General features: G+C 41.4%; 1 protein-coding gene across 5 annotated transcripts in view; it reads left to right on the forward strand.

Annotated features, from left to right (window-relative positions):
• Positions 1–17,114, forward strand: part of MTIF2 (mitochondrial translational initiation factor 2) — a 45,606-nt gene that overhangs the window by 18,500 nt on the left and 9,992 nt on the right. For all 5 annotated transcript variants that reach the window (XM_060187637.1, XM_060187636.1, XM_060187634.1 and 2 more), the window contains 4 exons: positions 2,645–2,805; positions 5,756–5,932; positions 10,094–10,233; positions 14,092–14,216. In XM_060187637.1, coding sequence (XP_060043620.1) covers positions 2,645–2,805; positions 5,756–5,932; positions 10,094–10,233; positions 14,092–14,216 — 603 coding nt within the window. The remainder of the gene's footprint in view (positions 1–2,644; positions 2,806–5,755; positions 5,933–10,093; positions 10,234–14,091; positions 14,217–17,114) is intronic.

Here is a 17,114-nt window from a genome sequence, read left to right on the forward strand (position 1 = left end):
TCAAGACCCTGGCTCCCCACCTGCAGGAGAGTCACTTCACAGGCGGTGAAACAGGTCAGCAGGTGTCTATCTTTCTCTCCCGCCCTGCCTTCCCCATCTCTCTCCATTTCTCTGTGTCCGATCTACAATGATGAAATCAATAACAATAACAGTAATAACTACAACAACAATAAAAAAACAACAAGGGCAACAAAAGGGAAAATAAATAAATAAAATATAAGAATTTTTTTTTTAAAAAATGATATGTATCTTTTTGAAAAAAAACGGTATGGGACCGGGAAGATAATAAAGAAGTAGTACATCATACCTGAGGCTCCTGAAGTCTCAGGATGAACCCCTAATGCCATCATATGACAGAGATGAGCAGTATTTGTGTCTCTTGATCTGTTTGACTTACTGGAAAAAATAAAACTGGGTGTCGGGTGGTAGTGCAGTAGTTCGCACATGGCACAAAGTGCAAGGACCAGCATAAGGATCCCGGTTCGAGCTCAGGTGGGTAGCTTCACAGGTGGTGAAACAAGTCTGCAGGTGCCTATCTTTCTTTCCTCTCTGTCTTCCCTCCTCTCTCCATTTTCGCTCTATCCTATCAAACGACATCAGTAACAACAATAATAATAATAACTACAACAACATTAAATAACAAGGGCAATAAAAGAGAAAAAAAATCTTTTAGAGGCCAGGCAGTGGCACTCACCTGGTTAAGCATACACATTACAGTGCACAAGACCTGGGTTAAGGGAGTCGGGCGTAGCACAGTGGATTAAGCACACATGGCACGAAGTGCAAGGACCTCCTTAAGGATCCCGGTTTGAGCCCCGGCTCCCCACCTGCAGGGGTGTCACTTCACAGGCAGTGAAGCAGGTCTGCAGGTGTCTATCTTTCTCTCCCCCTCTCTGTCTTCCCCTCCTCTCCATTTCTTTCTGTCCTGTCTAACAGTGACGACATCAATAATAGCAACAATAACTACAACAACAATAAAAAACAAGAAGGAAAATAAATAAGTAAATTTTTAAAAATTTTAAAAAGACCTGGGTTAAAGCCCCTAGGCCTGTCTGTAGGGGAGAAACTTCATGAGTGGTAAGTAGAGCTGCAGGTGTCACTCTGTCTCTTTCCCTCTCTACCCTTCTTCCCTTCTCAGTTTCTCTGTCTCTATCCAATAGTAAATCTACTTAAAAAAATATTTTTTAAATCTTTTTAAACTAAATAAAGCAATATGTGAGTATAGATTAAATCTCACTCTTGAAGCACTTAAAGAATCAGAAAGTAGGGGTCAGACGGTGGCACATACATTATAGTGTACAAGGACCCAGGTTCAAACCCCTGGTCCTCACCTGCAGGGGGAAAGCTTGACAAGTGGTGAAGCAGGGCTACAGGTGTCTCTCTGTCTCTTTTGCTCTCTGTCTCCCCTCTCAATTTCTCTGTCTCTATCCAGTAATAAATAAAGATATTTGAAAAAAGAACCAGAAAGTATAAGTTATTATTAAACTGTGGGACCAGGTAGTGGTACACCTGGTTGGCCACACGTTATCATGTGCAAGGACCCAGGTTCCCCTATGGGGGGGAAGCTTTCAGAGTGGTGAAGCACTGCTGCAGATGTTTCTGTTTCTTTGTCTCCCCCTTCCCTCTATTTCTTCATGTTTCTATCCAGTAAGTAAATAAACAGATGTTCTCTAAAAGTTACTATAAAGCTGTAGGGGTTATTCTTTTGTCTTTTACCTTATCTTTTATTCTTACCAGTGCACTACTCAGCTCTAGTTTATGGTGGTGTTGGGAATTGAAGCTGGGACCTTGGAGCCTCAGTCATGAGTCTTTTACATAACCATTATACTCTCTCCTACTCTTTTTTTTTTATTTTCAGATTGATTGACTTATTAACAAGAGAAAGAATCAGAGCATCACTCTGGCATATGTTATGCCAGGGATAGAATTCAGTACCTCATACTTAAACGTCAGGCACTCTATCCAGTGTACCGTCTCCTGGGCCAACTAAGACTTATTCTTAGTTTGCTGAGTATGTGTATCGATCTTTAATTTTATTTATTATAAGAGAGAAAGAGACCAGAGCACTGCTCAACTCTTTTTTTTTTAATTTCTTTATTGGGGGATTAGTGATTTATATTCCCCAGTAAATACAATAGTTTGTACATACATAACATTTCTCAGTTTTCCACATAACAATACAACCCCCACTAGGTCCTCTGTCATCCTTTTCCAGGACCTATACTTTTACCCACCCCACCCCCACCCCCACCACACACACATACACACACACACACACACACACACACAGTCTTTTACTTTGGTGCAATACACCAACCCCAGTTCAACTCTTGATCATGGTGGTACCAAGGATCGAACCAGAGGTACAGATCCTATGCTACACATTAAGCTATCTCCTTAACCTTGATCTTGGATTTTAAAATGTGATTCAGTTCAGATTGCTATTAGGAAGTGCCAGTTTGTAGGGGAGCAATCATTCTATGTCTTGTTATATGTTCATTGTGCAGAAGGGAAACGTAGCTCTAATTAAAGCTGAATGTTCAGTTTTCCTGCTGAAGCTCACAGAGACAACTGCTAACCAATTCACTGGGTCTAAAGTGTTTATGCTATTTAACAAATTAAACTCCTTTGCTGTTGATTGTAGGCCCCAGGCAGATCCAGCCTTATCAACCCCGAGGTTCCCAGTTGTTACTATAATGGGCCATGTTGATCATGGGAAAACAACATTACTTGACAAACTGCGAAAAACTCAAGTGGCAGCAATGGAAGCTGGAGGCATCACTCAGCACATTGGTGCCTTTCTTGGTATGGACACAAATTGCCTTGCAAGTGCTTGGGAACCCCACAAACTTTTCTTAAAGCAAATATAGTGTGAAATATGTAAATTCAAAGTAGTAGTGAAGGCCAACACATAAAGACATGGATTTGATAAAAGAAAACTATTACTTTTTTTTTTCCTGACACAGTAGCTATTCCTGGGGCTCCAGGCCTGCATCATTCTACTGCTACTAGTAGACCCCCACCCACCCCCTCTCCTCCCAGATAGAGAGACAGGGAGAAAAGAAGGGGCATGGCAGCACTGCTCCACTGTTCAAGAAGTTTCCCTGTATTCATGCTCCCATGGGATGGTCAAGGACTCAAACCTAGAGGTCCCTGTACATGGTAAAGTGTGTGTTGGGTGAGCTACCTCCTGGCTTCTGTATTACTTCTAATTCTACCCCATTCTCAGTTTTTTGAGTCAACTTTTTTTTTTAATATTATATTTGTTTACTAATGAGAAAGATAGGCTGAGGGAGAGAAAGAAGCAGACATCACTTTGGTACATGTGCTGCCAGGGATTGAACTTGCTTGAGAGTCCAATGCTTTATCTACTATGCCACCTCCTGGACCACTTTTTTATTATTATTTTTTAAGTCTTTTTTTTTTAAGATTTTATTTATTTATGAGAAAGATAGGAGGAGAGAGAAAGAACCAGACATCACTCTGGCACATGTGCTGCTGGGGATCGAACTCAGGACCTCATGCTTGAGAGTCCAAAAACTTTATCACTGTGCCACCTCTCGGACCACCACTTTCTTATTATCTGTATTTATGTATTGGATAGAGACAGTCAGAGATAGAGGGAGAGAGACAGAGACACCTGCAGCACTGCTTCACCACTCACAAAGCTCCTCCCCAGGTGGGGGCTGGGGGCTTAAACCTGGGTCCTTGACCATTGTAATATGTGCGTTCAACCAGGTGTGCCACCACCTGACCCCTAATGAGTCAACTCTTCAGTGCTAGATGTGGGGCTCAGTGCCTGTACTATGAAACCACTGTTCCTGGAGGCCATTTTTCATTTTTATTGGCTAGGGCAGAGAAACTGAGAGAGGAGGGGGAGAGATAGACACCTGCAGACCTGCTTCACTGCTTGTGAAGCGACACCCCCCTGTAGGTGTGGAGCCGGGGGCTCAAACTAGGATCAAATCATCATTGAGTAATTGCTGTTTACTGAGCACCTTAGGTGCTTTGCCTTTTTTAGATGCACAACAGCACCATGAGGTAGGTATTCATATCCCTCCTTACACACCAGGAGGTTGAAGCTTCTTTAGGTGAAGTAACTTACTCAAGGCTTTTGGACTCATCCTCAGCTACTAACTACATAGTCTTGAGCTTTTATTGCTCAGAAGAGTTGTGTTGCTAATTTTTGTTAATGTAGGCTATGTGGTAATCAGTCTATCCTCTCTCCAGAATACATAGACTCATACATATAAATACATAGATATGTACAGTTGATACATTTATAATAGTACTTATAACCTAGAAATATTAAGAGTTTTAAATTACTTTTATTAAATTATTTTAAAGTTAAGAGTTTGAAATTACTACATGGAAAAAAGCTCTAAAGATCTCACTGATATAACTTTATTTTTTATTTTTATTTTATTTATAAAATGGAGATATTGACAAGACCATAGGATAAGGGGGCGGGTACAGTTCCCACCACCAGAACACTATCTCATCCCCCCCCCCCATAGCTTTCCTATTCTTTATCCCTTTGGGAGTAGGGACCTAGGATTATTGTGGGGTGCAGAGGTGGAAGGTCTGGCTTTTGTAATTGCTTCCCCGCTGAACATGGGCGTTGGCAGGTCGGTCCATTCTCTCAGCCTATATCTCTCTTTTTTCCCTAGTGGGACAATGAAATGCTTGGCTGAATTGTTTTGATTAAGTGTTTTTTCTTTAAAGATTGTATTAATGAGTGGTCCAGGAGGTGGCGCAGTGGTAAAGCTTTGGACATGAGATCGCAAGTTCGATGCCCGGGAGCACATGTGCCAGAGTGATGTCTGATTCTTTCTCCTCCTATCTTTCTCATAAATAAATAAAATCTTAAAAAAAAAAAAAAAAGATTTTATTAGTGAGTGATCCAGGAGGTAGATGGCGCAGTGGATAAAGCATTGGACTCTCAAGTGTGAGGTCCCCAGTTCAATCCCTGGCAGCACATGTGCCAGAATGATGTCTGGTTCTTTCTCTCTCTCCTCCTCTTTCTCATGAATGAATAAATAAACTCTTTTTTTAAAAAAAAAAAAAAAAAAAGGAGGCTGGGAAGGTCGCATAATGGTTACACAAAAACACTTTCATGTCTCAGGCACCAAAGGCCCCATGTTCAATCCACAGCATCACCATAAACCAAAGCTGAGTAGTGCTCTGGAAATAAATGACTGACTGACTGACTGACTGACTAAAAAAAAAAAAAAAAAAAAAAAAAAAGATTGTATTAATGAGAATCAGAGCATCATTTGGGCACATATGATGCTGGGGATTGAACTCAGGACCTCATGCTAGGGAGTCCGAACACTTTCTCCACTGCACCACCTCACAGGTCACCTGATTAAGGTTAATGGGAGGAAATAAATCAATTTAAAGAGTTACTGATCATCAGAAGAGAAAACACAAGTAGAACCTGAACTGGAGTTGGTGTATTGCATCAAAGTAAAAGCCGGGGGTTGGGGAGGGAGGAAGTGGGTAGAATACAGATCCAAAAAGAATGACAGAGGACCAAGTGGGGGTTGTATTGTTATGTAGAAAACTGAGAAATGTTATGCATGTACAAACTATTATATTTACTGGGGAATGTAAAACATTAATTCCCCAATAAAGAAATTTTTTTAAAAATAAAGCGTTGCTGATCCAGTTGAATTAGTGTCACATATATCTCTGCATACTAAGAAAGCACTTGGTTGAGCCCTGTGCATTTTTTGGCTTTCTGTTTCCACAGTCTCTCTGCCTTCTGGGGAAAAGATCACCTTTCTTGATACTCCCGGACATGCTGCTTTCTCAGCAATGAGAGCCAGAGGGGCCCAGGTGACTGACATTGTCGTATTGGTTGTGGCTGCAGATGATGGAGTAATGAAGCAAACCATGGAATCTATTCAGCATGCTAAAGATGCCCAAGGTACTGTGCGCCTGACTTCCATGTGTCAGAAAGGAAATTGCTTTAAGTTCTTAAGGACCACTACATAGAATCTCTGTTCTGGGGCCATTTTCATATAGCTCACTTCACTTCATCTTCATAGTAATACAGGCTTATTACACCTGTTTTCCAGATAAGGCTCAAACTCAGTTGAATTGTTTGCCCACATACACAACTTAGAGATATTTAGGGACTGGGATGTGTGTGGGATAGGGGTTTTGGTGATGTATTCTCTCCTTATCCTTTTAAAATGTTTTTTTTCCAAAGAGTTAATAGCTTCCTAGAAAGAGAAGGTATCAGAATTCATTAGAGGCCATGGAGACAGCACAGTGGTTGAACACAGGATTCTAAGCTTAAAGCCCCAGCATCGTATATAGTGCTTTAGTGTCTCTCTCCCTCCCTCATCTCCCTCTCATTTTAAAAAAAGAGAGAGAAGGGGGCTGGGTGGTAGCACAGTGGGTTAAGCGCACATGTTGCAAAACTCGGGCCAGCGTAAGGATCCAGGTTTGAGCCCCCCAGCTCCCCACCTGCGAGGGGGGCGCTTCACAAGTGGTGAAGCAGGTCTGCAGGTGTCTTTCTCTCCTCCTCTCTGTCTTCCCCTCCTCTCTCAATTTCTCTCTGTTAAGAGAGAAACAACAACTATAACAATAATAACCACAACAAGGGCAACAAAATGGAAAAAAATAGCCTCCAGGAGCAGTGGATTCATAGTGCTGGCACCAAACCCCAGCAATAACCCTGGAGGTGGGGGGGGGGGGGGGGGGAGAACACTGTCTTTGGCAGGGAGATGGTACAGCAGGCATTACATTGGACTTGGCATGTAAATTATCCTGAATTGGGTCCCCAGCACAGCATATATTAGAGATGTGTTCTGCATTTCTTCTTTTATAAATAAATAGAACTGTGTTAGCTACTTTTCCCATCCCCCCTTTATCAGTGCATTGCTTAGCTCTGGGTTACGGTGTTATGGTGGTGCTGAGGATTGAACTTGGGAACATAGAACCTCAGGCATGAAACCATAGGCATCACCATCGTGTTGTTTCCCCAGCCCAGAATCTTCTCTTGAGGATTATTTTATGGAGATTATCTTCAGTGTAGTTGCTGTTCTTGTTCTTGAACAGGTTTACCTCTTCCCAAAATACTTTTTTTTTAAAAGGGAGCAGAGCACTGCTCAGGTCTGGTTTATGGGGATTGAACCTGGGGCCTCTGATACTTCAAACACGAAAGTCTATTCGCCTTATTTATGGTGGTACTCTTTCCCGACCCCAAAATACTATTCTGATTTGCCATCTTAGCTGTCTGTTCTTCATGCGTAGTTTGCTTATAAACACAGCTTTGTTTGTCTTGTTTTGTTTACTTGTAGAGAGCATGGTAGGGTGAACTGAAGTGGGGTTTTTAGGTCTTCTGTTAGATCTGTAACATCCACTGAGTAAAGTGAGGGCTCAAGGCCTCATTCACTGTGAACACTTGGAATTGACGGCTCATCTTCTGCATTCTTTTTTTTATTATTATTATTATTATTTTATTTATAAAAAGGAAAATTTGACAAAATCATAGGATAAGAGGGGTACATATTCACACAATTCCCACCAACATATATCTATATCACATCCCCACCCCTGATAGCTTTCCTATTCTTTAACCCTGTGGGAATATGGACCCAATGTCATTGTGGGATACATTGAAGGTCTGGCTTCTATAATTGCTTCCGTGCTGAACATGGGTGTTGACAGTTCCATCCATACTACCAGCCTGTCTCTCTCTTTCCTTAGTAGGATGAGGCTCTGGGGAAGCAGAGCTCCAAAACACATTGGTGGGGTTGTCTCTCCAGGGAAGTCTGGTTGACATCATGCTAGCATCTGGAACCTGGTAGCTGAAAAAGAGAGTTTACATACAAAGCCAAAGAAATTGTTGACCAGTCATGAACTTAAAGGCTGGAATAGTGCCAATGAAGAGTTGGGGGTGTTCTCCATTTTGTAGATAGCTAGTAGGCATATTTTAGTTATATTGCAAAGTGTCTATGGCTATACTAGTTTTTTTTTTTTTTCTTTTTCTTGTTTTTCCCCTGAGCCTGAAATATGATATGCAGGTGGATCCAAGTTATTGTTTGGGGAGATGATGTCATGGCTGGAAAAGGACCAGAAAGCTGGATCAGGGAAGAGAGTAGTCCCATAATATGGAAAAAAAAAGTATAAATATTGTTGACTGAAAGCCCTATCTATTTGATTCAGTCTGGGGCTCATATTCAGCTTAGGATCCCATGTGACCACTGCATTCCTGTAGATCTGAGCTCACGTTCTTTTTTTTTTTTTTTTTTTTAATTTTTTATTTAAGAAAGGATTAGTGAACAAAAGCATAAGGTAGGAGGGGTACAACTCCACACAATTCCCACCACCCGATCCCCATAACCCACTCCCTCCCATGGTAGCTTTCCCATTCTCCCTCTGGGAGCATGGACCCAGGGTCGTTGAGGGTTGCAGAAGGTAGAAGGTCTGGCTTCTCTAGTTGCTTCCCCGCTGAACATGGGCGTTGACTGGTCGGTCCATACCCCCAGTCTGCCTCTCTCTTTCCCTAGTAGGGTGTGTCTCTGGGGAAGCTGAGCTCCAGGACACATTGGTAGGGTCTTCAATCCAGGGAAGCCTAGCCAGCATCCTGGTGGCATCTGGAACCTGGTGATTGAAAAGAGAGTTAACATATGAAGCCAAACAATTTGTTGAGCAATCATGGATCCCAAGCTTGGAATAGTGGAGAGGAAGTGTTAGGGAGGTACTCACTGCAAACTCTAGTGTAATCCTGCTTTCAGGTATATATTTTGCAGTAGTTTATGGATACGTGTGCACATAAGCTCTCTCTCACAGAAACTGGTGTATATCTAGGTTATGGGACTTTGTTAGAAAGTGAACTACCTGAGATGAAATTAGAGTGTACTATTAAAGGAAAGGTCTCACCCGAGTAATGAAGCTGAAGGGTTGTCATTCCACACATGAAGTCTCTGGATACAGTCTGAGGTGAAGCATGTTGAGATGGCAATCGTTGCTTTGGTTAGGTTGTGATCGGCGGATGCAATATTATTTGGTTTGGATTGGGAGATGTATATGGGAAAGTGGGCCCTATCCAAGGGTTCCAGGACTGGGGGAAGTAGGGGCTCTATAGTGAAGATGTGAGGTTCCTGCTGTCTTAGGGTTCAAAAAGACAATCAATAGTTAATATTATCATCACATTATTTGTTAATTGGGTTAACTTTGAAAAGTCCCTTTGTTATGGTTTGCTGTACAGTACCCAGTATCTTGTATATAGCTGTGCTATTGGAAGCTTCTAATCTACTTGGTCTAGGCTTTTGAGAGAGTCCGTATATCAAATACATAGCCTATATATTAAAAAGATTCAGTTTGTGTTTTGAGAAACTTTGAGACATACAATTGATTTCCCCCTCTCATATTAATTAACTACTGTTTTATATGTCTACATTTTGCTAGGAGTGTACATAAACACCATTCCCACCACCAAAGGACTGTGACCCATCCCTCCCGCCCACTCCCACCCCCCACTGGCCCAGGAAGCTACATGTCTACCCCTCACCACTGGGTTTTTACTTTGGTGCCCTACTTACAATTTGATCAGGTCCTGCTTTTAGTTTCCCTTTCAGATCTTCTAAGTCAGCTTCTGTTGATGAGTGGGATCATCCCATACTCATCTTTATCTTTCTGACTTAGTTCACTTAACATAATTCCTTCTAGCTCTGTCTAAGATGGGTCAGAGAAGGTGGGTTCATTGTTCTTCATAACTGCATAGTATTCCATTGTGTATATATACCACAGCTTTCTCAGCCACTCATCTGGTGTTGGGCACCTGGGTTGCTTCCAGGTTTTAGCTATTATGAATTGTGCTGCTATGAACATAGGAGTACACACCTCTTTTTGGTTGGGTGTTATGGAGTCCTTGGGGTATAACCCCAGGAGAGGAATTATTGGGTCATATGGAAGGTCCATGTCTAGCCTTCTGAGAGTTTTCCAGACTGCTCTCCACAGAGGCTGTACCAATTTACATTCCCACCAGCAATGTAAAAGGGTTCCTCTGTCCCCACATCCTCTCCAGCATTTGTTGCTGCTCATCTTCTGCATTCTTTCTGACTCTGTCTTTCAGTTCCTATTGTCCTGGCCATAAACAAATGTGACAAAGCTGAAGCTGATCCTGAAAGAGTCAAGAATGAACTGCTAGCGTATGATGTGGTCTGTGAGGATTACGGAGGCGAAGTTCAAGCAGTTCACATCTCTGCACTCAAGGTAAGTGCAGCATCTCCAAGATGGGTGCATCCAGGTGGCAGTGTGTGGCACACAGTGCATTGTGCCTGAGGAACGCTTTTCATACATAGTTTCAGCTGCTGTTCACTCACCCGATTATCCTGGTTTGGCAGGCTAGAAGTTAACTTCAGACCAGTCTTACATATAGCTCATAGGAAGAGTCTAAACCAATCTTTTTATTATTTTTTCTTTATTTTATTTTTGAGAGAGATGTAGAGGGAGAGAGAGCAAGAGACAGAGAAACACCAGAGCACTGCTCATCTCTGGCTTATGGTGGTATGGGGGATTGAACCTGGGACTTTGGAGTCTCAGGCATGAGAGTCTGTTTGCATAACCATTATGCTATCTCCCCCGCCCCTAAACCTTACCTTTTGTTATGAGATCCTTAGATAAACTCTGAATGATGCGGGGGAGAGGGCCATAGTAAGATATAGATTCTTATGCAGGAATGGAATCCAACCAGTAACAAAAATTGCTCATGTTCCAAATGCTTGAATTGGAAAATTTTGAAAAACTACAGAGTAGATTTTAGAGTTAGTTTCAGAGAGATTTAAGCAAACTGTACAGAGAAGAAACATTTAGACTTAAGTTCGTTATTGACTAAATATTTGTGTGAAATCGGTTTTTGTCATTTTATTTTTTTATTATATTTATTTATTTACTAGATAGAGACAGCCAGAAATCAAAAGGGAAGGAGGAGATACAGAGGGAGAAAGATATCTGCAACACTGATCCACCAGTCACAAAGCTTTCCCCTTGCAGGTAGGGACTGGGGCCTCAAACCTGGGTCCTTGCACATTGTAATATGTGCATTCAACCAGGTGTGCCACCACTTGGCCCCAGATTTTTGTAATTTTATATTCTTCTTTTTGCTTAATTTCATTTTCCTTCGTGTCATTTAAAAAAAAAAAAAAAAAAAGATTTATTTATTCCTGAGAAGGGATCTGGTTATAAAACCAGGGTACCTCTCTGGCATATCCAGTACTGAGGCTTAAATTTGAGACCTCTCACGTGAGAGGCAGTTCAGTGCTTTATCAACTGCGCTGCCCTGCCTCCCAGGCTACTATATCCCCCCCTCCATTGGAAAACATTAAAGAAGCTCAGTAAATGATTTGTGATAGCATTTTCCAACTCTCTTATACAGATGCGTTACTACTATTTGTCTATTCTTACCCTTTTCAATAAATTTATTATTTATACATGTAGAGAGAGACACATCAAAGCACTGCTCAGCTCTGGCTTATGGTGGTCTAGGGATTGAATTTGGGACTTCTGGGCCTCAGGCCTAAAAGACTTTTGCATAACAACCACTCTATCTCCCCAGTCCCATTCTTATCCTAGTCCATGCTGTATTGAGAGTAAGGACTTTCTTCCCTGCTCATTCATTGGCCATCTTCTCTTCCAGTAAAGTCTCACTTTATCTTTTTTTATTATTATTATTCATGAGAAAGATAGGAGGAGAGAAAGAACCAGACATCATTCTGGTGCATGTGCTGCCGGGGATCGAACTCGGATCTCATGGTTGAGAATCCAGTGCTTTATCCACTGTGCCACCTCCTGGACCACACTCACTTTATCTTTTCTTTAGTTTTCCACGATATCCCAGCTGCCCTTACACTATGAAAGTCATATGACAGAAGTAAGACATTTGAAGACATGACCCATGACCCCATCTTATACTCAGCACGACATGAATAGGTAGATGTGAAGATCTAGACTCATGGCAGACAAGATTCCTGAGAAGCTGCCCAGGAGGTAGCACAGTGGGTAAAGCCTTACAGTCTCAAATATGAGGTCCTATGTTCAATCCCCAGCATTGCACATGCCAGAGTAATGTTCTGGTTCGTATTTACATATATATATATTCCTCTCCTTTTCTCTCTTTCATTAATAGATAAATAAGTCTTTAAAATAAAAATTATTTAAAAAAATTTTTAAGAGGGCTCCTGAGGAATGCAAGTAACTGGGAGAGAGTAGACAAGAAAGTAAAGGTGAGAGCTTCTTTTCCAAGGTAAAGGTAGAGAACTGCATGCACTGCTTCTCAGAGCAGCATTTTTTTTATTTTATTTTTTTTTTCCCCTTTTGTTGTCCTTGTTGTAGCCTTGTTGTGGTTATCGTTGTTGTTGATGTCATTCGTTGTTGGATAGGACAGAAAGAAATGGAGAGAGGAGGGGAAGACGGGGAGAGAAAGACAGCTGCAGACCTGCTTCACTGCCTGTCAAGCGACTCCACTGCAGGTGGGGAGCTGGGGGCTCTAACCGGGTCTTAGCGCCAGTCCTTGCACTTTGCACCACGTGCGCTTAACCCGCTGCACTACCGCCCAGCCTCCTTTTTAAAATTTTTTTATATTTATTTATTCCCTTTTGTTGCCCTTGTTTTTTATTGTTGTGGTTATTATAGTTGTTATTGATGTCGTTATTGGATAAGATAGAGAGAAATGGAGAGAGGAGTGGAAGACAGAGGGGGAGAGAAAGATAGACACCTGCAGACCTGTTTCACCGCTTGTGAAGCGACTCCCCTGCAGGTAGGGAGCCGGGGCCTCTAACTGGAATCCTTATGCCAGTTCTTGCACTTTGCTGTGTCACATGTGCTTAACCCACGGCTCTATCACCCAACTCCCCTCAGAGCAGCATTTTGTACATAGGAATAAATAATAGAGATCAGCAGGGCCAGCGAAACAGCTCACTTGTATTGTGTGCTGCTTTGCCATATATGGGACCCAAGTTTGAGCCTAGACCCCACTGCACTGAAAGGAACTAAAAAAGGGTAAGTAGGTAGGTAAGCCAAATATTTAGGCTTTTGTTTACAGTTGCCTCTGTTACTTTACATACAGTAACAAATACAAGCAATCTCTTTGCTGACATGGAGAATAGGAAAACCCTGTGCCCCTTAGCTCCAGTTCCATTACCAGTTTCTTAGCTGTGTGATCATGAAGCCTTGGAAAGCATAGTTAGCACAGATCATTAGAAGTAGAAGATTCACAGCAGGGTTAGATAGCATGATAGATATGCAAACAGACTGTCATGCCTGAGCCTCAGAAATCCCTGGTTCAGTCCCCTGCACCACCATAAACCAGAACTGATCAGTGCTCTGGTAAAAAGAAAACAAACAAAAATAAGTGGTGGAGAAGAAGTAGAAGATTCATCCAGTCTTGCTCCTTCATTTTAGGATTGAGGAGAGAAACACCAGGAAGATAAAATATTTTTAAGGTTTCACAGCAATGTAGTTACAAAGTATAGCTGGGTTTTTGGGGGTGGGGGGAGGGCCACGGACACACACACACACACACACAGTGTTTCTGCAAAAGATACTCATGCCTGAGGCTCTGAGGTCCCAGGCTCAATCCTGACCGCCGACCACCACCATCTTCCAGAGCTGAGTAAGGCTCTAGTTAAATTAATAATAAAAAAAGGGAACCTGGGTTTAGTTAGTGCTCTCTCCTTAAGAACAAGTAATACCTGATTTACTTATTTTACAGGATTTGGGAGTGAATCAAATGAAGTAATTAATATGACAGCTTGTTCAGTGGGCTGGAGCTTCATATGTAAAATAGCACTGTAAAGAAAGTGAAAGGAAGAAAGCATAGCTATGGAGGTAGGCAAGAATGAATGTTAGGTTTGTGAAATGATAGTAACATGAACCATCCTTTAAAAATCTATAACCACTGTAAGATTCCCCCTTTCCCTTCCTTCCTGCTTCTCTTCCTTCCTTCCTGTTAGATAATTCATGTGTTTAATGCTCAAAGAAAAAAGTATGTCAAAGACTATTTGGCCTCCTGGCTGTGATATCTTTACAGATAATATTTACAAGTGTGTGTTAATTGTTTGTTTGTTGTTAAAGGGTGACAATCTGATGGCTTTGGCAGAGGCTGTAATTGCTCTTGCAGAAATCTTAGAGTTGAAAGCAGATCCCACTGGTCTCGTGGAAGGAACAGTAATAGAATCTTCCACAGACAAAGGAAAAGGGTAGGAATGTTCAAGTTTTTGATTTTCAGTAATTTTGTTCCATGGTTTTTGTGACTTGGTTATCTAAAATGTATTATTTTTTACTGTATTGCTCTTGTTTGTGATGAACAGGATCTTCAAAGCATTTGTTTTAAAAAACCTTTTATTGACTTGCACACAGAGCACAAACATGGAGTGACCGGTGGACCCTAGCAATCGTATACACGCGGGTGTACTTCAGTGGCTTGCACAGTCCCACTTGATTTTATTTCTCACTGACTTAGCTAAAAGTCTTGTGAACGAACATGAATTGTCATGAAGTAGCAGTGGTTGCATTAGAGGGTTTCTAAATTCGCGTTACTATGTCACTTTATCAAGGAAATGTTGATATACAGGATTGTTGTCATGGTTTCTATGTTCTTTTATGTCCATACTAAACATAATATGTAGAAAGGTCTTTGAAATGGTTGTTTATAATGATTTTTTTCTTATCAGCATAAAAATTTTTGTGTCTGATTAACAAATTAGTAATAGAAAAGGGGTTAGAGTCTCAGAGGTGGTGCAGTAGATAAAGCATTGGACTCTCAAGCATAAGATCCTGAGTTTGATCCCCGGTAGCACATGTACCAGAGTGATGTCTGATACTTTTTCTTTCTTTTTTTTTCTTTTTAAATATTTATTTATTATTATTTATTCCCTTTTGTTGCCATTGTTGTTTTATTGCTGCAGTTATTATTGATTGATGTCGTTGTTGTTAGACAGGACAGAGAGAAATGGAGAGAGGAGGGAAAGACAGAAAGGGGGAGAGAAAGAGAGACACCTGCAGACCTGCTTCACCGCCTGTGAAGCCATTCCCCTACAGGTGGGGAGCCGGGGGCTCGAAGTGGAATCCTTACGCTGGTGCTTGCACTTTGCGCCATCTGCGCTTAACCTGCTGCGCTACCACCTGACTCCCTGATTCTTTTTCTTTCTTTCTCTCTCTTCCCTACTATCCCTTTCATTAATAAATAAATTTATAAAGTATTTTTTAAATTTTTTTAAAGGGATTATGAGTTTGTGGGACACCTATCTCTCTGCCACTACCACTACCATAATCCTGAAAGAAATTATTTTTGTCTTTTTTTTTTTTTCCGTTATGGTAGAAGAAGTATAACATTGGGAGTCGGGCAGTAGCGCAGTGGGTTAAGCGCAGGTGGCGCAAAGCACAAGGACCGGTGTAAGGATCCCGGTTCGAGACCCCGGCTCCCCACCTGCAGGGGAGTTATTTCACAGGCGGTGAAGCAGATCTTCAGGTATCTATCTTTCTCTCCCCCTCTGTCTTCCCCTCCTCTCTCCATTTCTCTCTGTCCTATCCAACAACGACAACAACAATAACTACAACAATAAAACAGCAAGGGCAACAAAAGGGAATGAATAAATAAATTTAAAAAAAAAAAGTTCAAAGCAATGTTTAAAAAAAAAAAAAAGAAGTATAACATTAAACTTGCTATGTTGATTTTTTTTTACCAGAGCACTGCTTGGCTCTGGCTTGTGGTGGTACAGGATATTGAACCTGGGACTTTGAAGCCTCAGGCATGAGAGTCTCTTTGCGTAGCCATTATGCTAACTACCCCTGCCCTTAATCATTTTTAAGTGTATAGTTCAGTAGTAGTATTAAGTATTTTCACATTGTGCAACAGGTCTCTAAAATATTTTCATCTTGCGTAATAGAAATTATACCCATTCATTTTGCTTCCCTCCTCTGCTCAGACCTTGGCAACTATTTATTTATTGATTTATTTATTTAATCAAAGAGAGAATTGGGTGGTCCGGGAGGTGGTGCAATGGATAAAACCTTGGTCTCTCAAGCATGAGGTCCTGAGTTCAATCCCTGGCAGCACATGTACCAGAGTAATATCTGGTTCTTTCTCTCTTTCTTATCCCTCTCATTAATAAATAAATAAAATATTTTTAAAAAGGCAACAAAAGGGGAAATAAATAAATATAAAAAATTTAAAAAAGAGAGAGAGAATGGAGCACCACTCTGCTCTGGTCTGTGCCAGAGTCGAAACCCAGGACCCCCCACACACATGCAAGTCCTGCATTTTACCCACTGGACCACTGCTGCTTCTATATTCTGCTTTTGGGATTTGGACTACTGTAGGTACTTCAGATTACTGTAATCGTACAATATTTGCCCTCTTTAACTGACTCATTTTACTTACCTGGCACTTATACCACAATTATAATGTCTTTGCGGCTCATCCATGTTGTAGCACATAACCGGATGTCCTTGTTGTCTTTCTTGTTTTGTTTTAATCATTTTAATTTATTGAGAGATACAGAGAAAAAGGCAAGAGCTCTGCTCAGCTCTGGCTTATGGTGGTGCAGGGAGACTGAACCTGGAATCTTGGAACTTTAGGCATAAAAGTCTTTCTGCATTAGCATTATGCTATCTCCCCCACATTTCCTTGTTTTTTGAGATTGTGTAATATGTGGCCAGGAAGATAGTGCAGTGAGGAGCACTGGATTTGTATGCCTGAGGCCCCAAATTTAATCCCCAGTACCACTGTATTGCCAAAATTGAGCCATGTTCTGTTCTCTTTCATGAAAATAAGTTTAGTGGTCCGGGAGGTGGCGCAGTGGATAAAGCAAAGTTTAAAAGAAATTAAGTTAAAAAAAATTTTTTTTAGGATCAAGACTTTACCACTCCAGGCTCTTTTTCAGATAGAGAGAGAGAGAGAGAGAGAGTAGCCCAGCAGGTGATACAGTGGATGGTGTATTGGACTATAGGGCATGTGGTCCTGAGTCCTATCCCCTGCATTGCATGTGCAAAGTAATGTTGTTTCTCTTGCCCTGTCTCATTAATAAATGAATGCGTGAATACATACAGAGACTACAGCACTGAACCCTCCTCCAGGGCGCTGGGGACCAGTCTCA

This window comes from Erinaceus europaeus, chromosome 3, assembly GCF_950295315.1.
Source record: "Erinaceus europaeus chromosome 3, mEriEur2.1, whole genome shotgun sequence".
In the NCBI taxonomy this organism is placed as follows: domain Eukaryota; kingdom Metazoa; phylum Chordata; class Mammalia; order Eulipotyphla; family Erinaceidae; genus Erinaceus; species Erinaceus europaeus.